Here is a 9,560-nt window from a genome sequence, read left to right as displayed (position 1 = left end):
ACTGTGACTTTAATTAATTTAATCATCACGTTTTACACAAAAGTCTAAATTATTCTCATTCTCAAGTAGAGCGATTTCAGTCAAACTAAAGCCATCAAGATTTAATTGGAGGCTGGTGAAATATGATATATGTAAAAATAAATAATAATACCAAATCGAAATATATACCTTATTTTCCTGCAACGCAATGAACACGCAGCTTCAAAGCATGTGTTAATTTAATATCTATCTATTTATCTGTCTGTCTACATTTATCTACCTCTCAGTACTTTGGAGCTTGTGTTACCATTTACCCATAATTGTGAACGTAAAATCATTGAAATACAGTAATCTAACTGTTCTTTTAAAGCATTTACACAACCTTTTAGGAAAGCCAACATCATTGGTTTAGTCTAAATCAAAACAAACATGATTTAAATATGTACGCCTTACCCCTGAGACAATGAGTTCTCCTCCCAGGTTCTGAACCTCAGCCTTGACCTTGCTGCAGATGTTGAGCTGGTGGCAGTAGAGGGCGATTCTCTGGAGGTATGCCAATAAGTCCTGCTTACAGGCGGAGTCCGGGCACTAAAAGAGATGGGAACACATAGCAGAGACTTGACCTTTACATAGTCACTGTGTAGAGCAAATATGAGGTGAGGAGGGTGAAGAGATGATGACTGAAGATGAAATTAGCTCCATCTTGAAGATGAGTCAGGGGTTCGTTTTCATCACATACTGGCTAAGTAGACTCATTCGTAAATCTCCTGCTATCATCACTATTGTTTATTTTGTTAATAGGAAAACTGTTCACACAAAAATAAAGCACTACAGTAAACAAGTAAAATGAAATGGAAAGTGCTTCTCATCCCTGAGGGTTCGAGGAAACGTTTAACAATGGACACCAGCCCATATTACAGTAAATTAAACTTATTTAATTTCCTTGAAATGTTTTGAAGCCGGTGGGGAGAGATGCATGGACTATTGTTTTTTTGTTTTTTTTAAATGACACAGCGATTGCTTATCTCATGAATATTAACTGGGCCATGATTATGTTACTGTGTAACCTTCCTGCAGTCACAAACTACTTAATATTCATAAGCCAGGACTTTAGAATTGGTAATGTGTACAGTATTTGTATTGAGATCAGAACAAATCTACTTGCCTTTATATCATTTAACTGCCTTGTACTGTTTTGATAAATCCTGAATTTGTTGGCCTATGCCCATTATCCAAATATATGTGGAATATAGATTTGCCAAACTTTTGCTAATAAGAAAATGCTTGGCTATTTTCATTCCATGTAGTGCATTTACACGTAAGGACGATCCCTATGCTATTTCCGACTCCCATTCACTTTCCATTTAAGGTTAAGACTTTTTGGAAAAATACTAATTTTGCACATACAGCACCTTGCATGCCAAGGCAAGATTACGGCTCTGACACCCTTCTAACACAGCGGTTAACTCAGTGACTTTGCATAAAGTAATAAGTCCTGTCAGAAGTTGTTAAATAGTTGGCTACAATTTTTTCTCCCTTAGCGTCACATGAACTTTGAGTGAAAAAGACTGATGAGACACATTTAATAACTGTTGAAGCTGCTTTATCTTTGACACGGCTGAGCAGCTGTAACGTCCTTAGCGTTTAGCGATCGAGTGTCTCTCTTCAGGAGGCAACCTCTCGCTGTGCTGGAGGATGGCAAGGGGGAAATGGAGAAATATAGAACCCTCTTGTCTAGCCTCCCGGGCCCAGCAGCTTTAGGTCTGCCATGTCAAGTGCAGCAGCTACAGAAGTCGTAAGAGTGTGTTTCTGAGGAAGCCTGACTGCTGTCACGGCCACACACACCACTGAGGATTTAAAAAAAAAAATGCTCTAAAATAAAAGATCTTTCAAATATTATTTTAAATATTAATATCAGCTGAACTGTAGTCGTGGTCACATTTTCTTTCCAGTTGCATCCGCGTTAGTCATTTTCACTGAAATACACGCACTTGTATGTACGTATTTGATGCATTACGTTTCTCCTTTTAAAGTCTGTTTTAACTTTTATATGATTAGTTGCAATTAGCATTGTTTTTGACAGCCACAGCTGTACAATATTCCACCATTTTACATTTAAATTACTGTGCACCGAAACAGACGAATCTGTAAATACAGTAAATGAAGCATAACCTATGATGCCATGCTTTTGTTTCGAAATTGTTTTGTCTTTTCCAGCACTGAGGAGCAGCATGATTATTGAGCACACTGTCCTGTTTTAGACGCCTACTCAGAGACTCTTTCTGAAACGATACAGTCCCTTGATGAGTCCTGAGAACCCCAGATGGCCATTAGATGTAAATACTGTGTTAGCGGGAAAAGGTTTGATAAGGGACAAGTCAAGCCTTCTGTTTAGACTACCCAGCAAGCCAAGCATAACATGTGGCAGTAGGGAGGATGGATTGCTGCTATGGGCGGAACACAATGGGCTGAAGGGAAGGGAGGGGTTGTTCTGTTTTGGAAAGCAGGAACTGTCTGGCCGTCTCCGATGTACTCGTACACTCAGATTACATTCTGATCAGCAGTGCGATCAGGTTCCCTTCACACTTTTCCCTTTATCTAAGGGAAAAGAAATACGGCAAGAAAACAACAAAAAACAACATGAGGTCTGGCCAGTGGTGACACAGCAGGTTTCAGGCTTCTTCTGTCTTTTTGATCAGTCTCCTAGTGTTGATGACAACAAAAGGGCCACTGCTGTTGTGTAGCATAAAAAAAATTTAAGCGATACTAAAGCCGGGACACAGCAAGTCGACCGAGTCTAGTTGGGCCGATGGCGAGTGAAGGTGGGACTAGTTGGTTCGGTGTGTTCCACTCGTCAGCTCTCGTCGGGTTCATGCCGGCCTGATTCAGCATGTTGAATCGGGGTCGTCGAGCAAAGTGAGAACTGTTTCGCGAATGAGTCAGTGGCAGAGAATTACAGCGAAATTGATGAAAACGATTAAGTAAATGAATGTGGCACAAACAGAAGACCGTTCTAATGTTACATGATCTTACCCAAGCATTCCAATATGTGAATATTATTATGAAAACGTGAGCCGCTTACAATGAAGAAAGTTGTCAACGCTGATATTCAAAATGGCAAGCAAGCGCTGCTTTGTTTATGTTTCATTTATCTGTGTTTATCTCGTATGTCTTCGTTTTGGTTTCTGTTTGAATGATAAATATTTACGATTGATTGCTGCTGATACAGACAGCTAACTCATCTCATGCAGGCACAGAACGCGAGTTTTTAGCTTGCTGTCTGCTAGAGTTTGTGCAAACGCAGCAATTTTTATCTTATGCGTCCTTGCCTTTAGGGAAAAAAGGTAGGTTTTTGTAAGGTAAGAGCGGCTTATTAATTTAGAGCTGTCCTACAGAGTGCTACAGTGATGTCGTACCCTGGTCCCCAACAGCATTTTTCCAATCTCTGTACTTCTATTTAGCCATTTGTTAGCAGCTGGCTTTTTCAAAGTAAAAAAAAANATAAAAATAAAAAAATGTACATTTCTAACATATTTTCTGTTGTAGAATTAAAATAAAAGATAAAAAGACACAGATTTCTTGCGTTTATGTTAACCAGAATTATTACAATGCTAACACGTTTCTGGCTTTTTGCCTATAAAAATGTGTCATCCATGTAATTCTTTATGGGAGCAGAAGTTAATTAAGGAGGTGAAGTCAGGTGATTTATTGAGCCATAACTCTACCTGTGTGACTAAACCAAGCAGCAACAACATGCAGCCTGCTAGTCCACGTTTCTTTTTTTGTCTCCAATCTCATCTTGTTTCCTGTCATGTGCTCTCACGACATCCCTATTGCATACCAAAGATACAGTAGAAGTCTAAATGTGTCTGCACACAAAACAGTTGCACTGCTGGTTACCTGTGATCTCTTGGTAGTCCCTCACAATGGTCTGTCAGCTGAACAGCTACAAAGCTGACTTCATATCTGCTTTACCAGTCAGAGCTCAACAATTTGCCTTTGACTAAGACCACAAACAACTCTGCAACACCTTCAGCCCACGATACCAAGTTTATCTTCTTCCCAAACGGGCAGGGTGGTAGACAGGTTTGCTCCTTTCAAAGTTTTTCCTCATGTTTACCATTTGCCAAATTCAAAACAAAGCCTATCAAAATCTACCCCTATATGGATATGAGCAAATAAAACTATAACTTGGAAAAAAGTGTTTAATATTTATTAAAACATGAAAGTGCACTACATACTGAATGAACGAAGATGGTGCACGGTATAGTAGCTGTTGTCAAAACGTACCAGCATTCATGACACATACTTCCAGCTTTTCTTTTCTTTACAAGGATAACAGTTGATTAACTGTTAAAAAGTGTCAGTCAGCAGGTTCTGAAGATGATGCTCATCTAATAATAAATTCTACACCTCATAGGAGCTCATTATATTAAACACAGCCCAGGGCTTTGATCTCATATCCTCAAAGAGATGGATAAAGGGAGACAAATGGGGGAAAAAAGGGTATTCTGACCTGGTCAGCCACAGCACGGGCCAGTTTGTCCATTCTGGATCCGGCCTCTGCGATTTTCTTTGCGGCATTGATCACATCAGAGGAATTCTTCAGAGGGCCTTTGCCTCTGCAGTAACACAAAAAAACAGATTGTTACTCTATTAGCTGATTCCTCAAAACGGGCAGAACGCAGACTGCACAGAATGCAAGCAATCCCCTAACATATGCTGGTAAATCCCCAATCACAAAAAAATAACGCAGCTACATTCTCAAAAAAATGGGGCATAACACTTTCAATTGGTACCTCTTAAAGTTGCATATTAGTGTCACTTCAGGTTGATACTAGAGTCCTCAAGATTCATGTTATCATGTTACCAGCGTTCTTATTGTTGACACGTGGATGGATATACCTGGTAAAGTCAGTCATCTCCATCATGATCATACACATCTGCTTGGCCAGCACAATGATGTCGTTTCCGTTGTCATCCCACTTGGCTACCTCTGCGTCCAGCTTGCTCTTTTCCTGTCTGAAACTCTCCACCTGTTCAGCAATCTTGGCCTTCTCTTCCTGAGGCAGCTGAGCCATTATAGCCTATTGGGGGGAGGGGGAAGTGTTTGACACAAGATAAAAATCAATTAGACACCTCACAATAGTTTTTTTTTCTTCTGCAACACATGCCCTTGTTTCTGGTTAAAAGTTTAAAAAGAAAGTACCCTCCATTTATGTTGACTTTGTTTAACCCCACTGAAATGCCTTTGTATAAGGTTTTGAAACTTAACACTTAATCATAAGACCTTCTGAAACCCCATGACATCTTATGCTCATAAAGAGAAAATCCATCCTCTTTTCTTTCCCCCTCTCCTTGTCAAGGAATAAATTCTCACTCCGTAGCGATTCTGAGCTAGTCCGAAAGGGCATTAATCTCTTTGCAAGGTCACAGGCACCGTTAAGGCGCAGTATTATTTGTGAGATAAATGTATAATTACCTCACTTCTTACACCAGTCAATGAATTATGCATTTGTTCAACATTCTGTCTGAGTGGACAGACGAACCGGACCAAAGCAGGGGATTCTGGATGCCATTAAGTGCGTGATTACTGAGAAAGATGGCTTATGCAAAAGTTAGCACCACACAAGTCAGAATTTGTAGTTTGACAAGTCAGAGATGAGCTTTTCCGCAGTTTTGTCTGAATTTAGTGTAGATACGCCATCATAGCCAAAGGATGTCATAACATAAGAGCTAATTAAGAGCCAGCTGCTCATTTAAGATTTGTAGCTTTTTGCTTGTTTATTTAACAAGCAATTACACACTAAAAAGAAAAGAAGTCCTCGGAGAAAATGTGATTAAAAGATGAAAATGATTTCTTTTTCAGATAGCATGCTCTCCTGGGCATTTCAAATGGAGGGCTGATGCAATGGTGGTTGTGTCCGAAAAAATTTAAGGATAAGCATTTTTTGCTTAAATGTATCCTTCACTGTCTTTGATATACCTACATAACTGTGATGGCATCTCAAAAAATAGTTCAAGGGATTATATTGTAAATGAAAGCTTTCTTGTTTATGATTAAAGCTGATTTAAAGTTCATTTTTAAAATCTTGTCTCTTTTTTGCTTAGAAGTGATTAACGCACTGTTCTACCACCTGTGCATCTAATCAGAAACATACCCATCCCAAGAGCCAATCAGCTCTTTACATGCCTTTGAAGCAGCCAATCAGCATTAATGAGCTGCTACATGTTTAATCCCAACTCCTCCGGTCCTAAAAATGGATGTGATGTATGGAAAGAAGGTAAATAGAAGGGAGAGAGCCCATTTCCTCTTGCTTTGCTCAGAATTCACTTATCCCAAATCTCTCTGGCTCCTAACCGATAACAAGAGAGGGTGCAGGCAGCTTAATGCTCCAACAAATCCTTCCCCATACGCACCGGTGCCGATTCATTCAACACACTCGTATTGTGTGCTGAACGTTTGCGTGTGTACGTGTGCGCGCTTCTGGATTAGAAATCCCTCAGAAAAGCTTTTTAATTTTTCTCATTTGAAATAAAGTGGCCTAGATACCAGAGTTCAATTTTATGGCTGACCTATCAGCACTGTTATCCTATCATGGAGCTAAGAGATAGAGCAGTGCTGTCTGAAAGTGTGAGTCAGTGAACAAATGGATGCTCTTATTTCTCTCTTATGAGAACTCGAAATCCATAAAACTTAAAGTCACAGACTATATCAATACAACAGTAGTGACACGCATATTTGATTTGCAAAAACACATTCACTCAATGTTACATTCAGCATCCACACATAAGACGCCACTTGAACTCCACTGAACCGAGTTTACTACTGAGCAAAATGTTTTTCCACGGTCATTTTTTTGTCAATTTGTTGCTCTTCTAAAGAAATGACCCTGTTTTTCTTCTTCACAGCAGCATTTCTTTTAGCCCGGTCTTTTTTTTTTTTATATACAAATGATCATTTCCTCTCATTCATGGAAGATAATTTCTTCTCAAGAGTAATTGGTATCAAACAGGGTTATGGTGTGTATTTGTGTGTGAAAGTCAGCGGTGCTCCAAGGCTACATACTGATATCCTTGTAATGTCTCATAAGCGGCCCACTGTGCACTATTCACACATACACTAATGTGGATTAAGCTTCGAACCCCAGTGAGCTTTGCCGTCAAACGCCGGCTGACACAGGCACACTAAAGGGGTGACACTGCCAGAAGTCTCATTTGCAATCATCTTTTAACTACTATAGTCTCTGCAAAGAGTTTATTAAACTAGGACCAAAATAATTATTGTATGAAGATTTTTCTGCTAGAAATGGGAGCACGCTCCCCTGCTTTGATAAATATTGAAGCTTAACATCTAGGAATTGTTTCAAAACCTACATTAAATGGAATCTTAGAAGTGACTTAGCATTCTACAGGCAACTTGTGATTAATTTGATGTGCAATGTAGACTTGAAGAATCCCTATTTATTTATACCAGATTGTCCACCAAGCTTTGTATTTAATGGTCCATAATTTTATTTAATTTTTTTTCTGAGTGTGTAAGACACCTGAAATTGCCCCTGCATGGTAATTTCAATCATTTCCAACAAAGCCTTATTTTCACAGTTATAGTAACAGTACAGAAAGTTTTTATTTAACAGCTACAAAAAAAAAAANTAAAGTGTGATCATCACAGGAAGTATATTTTATAGCTTGTAACTGCAGTGTTGCGTATTGAAGGAAGAAAATCAACAAAAACATTTACACCACCATTTGTAGCAGAGGCTAAATAATGTTTCGTTGTCGAAAAGCGAGAGATGCATTGTTGTGTGCATGCACTTGAGTGACTGGTACTCTTGTTATTCTAAGACTGGGTGTAATTTAATAGCAGACACGCTCAGTGAAGTGATAAGTGTTTTGTATTGTAAGAGTAAACCTGCTGGAAAAGACAGCAGGAACAGGAGATGTTGTTCATGTGTCATGTAGGAGTCACTCACCCTTGCACTCTGCCCAGCAATCAATTGGTCATCTTCTGTCTGGACACTGGTGCGGCTACGAGCGTCATAGTCTTCCTGCTCAAAGTCAGAGTCATCTTCCAACTCTTCTGGAGTCTGACCAAAAAAAAAAAACACCATTCTTGTCAAACCATCATACCATTATGGTTTTTCCTTTTTAAATAAAAAAAAAAACCAAAAAAACGCATTTTATACGTACAGGATTTGTGATGACAGAGCAAATACAGTGAAGGATTTATTTTTGAATGGGATAAATCTCCCAATTCTCCTAAATTTAATTTTTTACTTTAACTTTCAGTTTCAAAACTGGTCTGAAGAGACATTAACTAGTGGGTTTCTGGTCTCAACAACTTTTTTGCCTCGTTTAAACTATACATCTATATTTTAAATGTACTCTACTAGAGTGGAGATGTTTTTTTGTCCTAGTGCTCCAGTTTGTTGACAATTTAGGACACAATATTCGACAGACGTCACTACACAGCTGTGCACTACCACACAATGAGGGATGAAGGACCTCTGATCGAACATAAAGAGGTGTCAACCATTAAACCAGTCAAATCTCAATAAATAATTCATTTGTTCCACAGTTTGAGTTACAACTGACTTGCATCATTGTTCTTCAATTCCCTTTTGGCTTTCTTGAGAGTAATATAAAAAGAAGTTCCCTCTTAAAGTGGGATCAAACAATATTTGAAGGGGGAAAGGCCTCTAGGTTTTTCGGAGTTTAGATGTGATCTGTTTTCTTGTATTCTGCCTACCAGTAGTTTCAACATCAGTCCCACTAACTGACTAATGAGCAAATTGAAGACAAAGAAAAGACTGTATCTTGACAGCCGCCACTGTTTCAGCCACTTTGAGCAGGAGTGGCACTAACTATTGATTGAGATATACTATTGATTCAATCAGCTAAGTAAGTTGTCGCAAACTGGCAGTCTTCTTTGTTACGTCTTATAATGAAGGTCCCAATGGATAGAGATTTCACTCTGACATAGAAGTAGGAGAATACATTTGTGCACAAACCCATCTTGGTTTGATTAAAAGGATACAATCCTTGAAAAATAACTGTGGTATTTTCATTTTACTTCTACTCTTGGAGCTGTGCTATTTTTTTCAAACAACCACCTTTTCTAGACAGCTGAAAGCATACCCACTCTGTATGATCTATCTTTGGGATTATTTTTGGGGTGGTTCAGAGAATCAATATAATAAGTAAAACTAAGCAGGATCTCTATTTACAATTATCACTCTGTTCCAAACCATCTCCAAACTTAGCTTGATGTTATTTACTGATAACACACTATTCGATATTGCCCGAATTGCTTGATGTTCTCACGGAGGCAGTATGCATCTTAGAAAATGTATTTTTGTAGGTAAAGGCATAAAAGAGCTCTCTAACATATTCTTATTGTATCCCATCTAAATAATACCATTTTGCATTAATTCATAATTTAGTGCATCCGCTTGATTTTTCCATGCAAGTTTTCAAGGAAACCACCAATGTTACAAAATTATTAGTTTCAGGGGTGTCAAATTTATAAAATTTTTTTACTATAATTAAAGAATTAAAGTTTTTTTTGTTTTTAATAT

At 38.5% G+C, this 9,560-nt stretch overlaps 1 protein-coding gene across 1 annotated transcript in view; it reads right to left on the bottom strand.

The window, feature by feature from the left end:
* Nucleotides 1-9,560, bottom strand: part of LOC122349977 (catenin alpha-2) — a 22,613-nt gene that overhangs the window by 1,237 nt on the left and 11,816 nt on the right. The window contains exons 7-10 of the mRNA XM_043246146.1: nt 7,956-8,069; nt 4,885-5,066; nt 4,496-4,601; nt 433-567 (exon numbers count right to left, since the gene is read on the bottom strand). Coding sequence (XP_043102081.1) covers nt 433-567; nt 4,496-4,601; nt 4,885-5,066; nt 7,956-8,069 — 537 coding nt within the window. The remainder of the gene's footprint in view (nt 1-432; nt 568-4,495; nt 4,602-4,884; nt 5,067-7,955; nt 8,070-9,560) is intronic.

The sequence above is a fragment of the Puntigrus tetrazona genome, chromosome 1, assembly GCF_018831695.1.
Source record: "Puntigrus tetrazona isolate hp1 chromosome 1, ASM1883169v1, whole genome shotgun sequence".
In the NCBI taxonomy this organism is placed as follows: Eukaryota; Metazoa; Chordata; class Actinopteri; order Cypriniformes; family Cyprinidae; genus Puntigrus; species Puntigrus tetrazona.
Note: the sequence above shows the minus strand (reverse complement) of the source record. Positions and strands in the feature narration are given on the sequence as shown.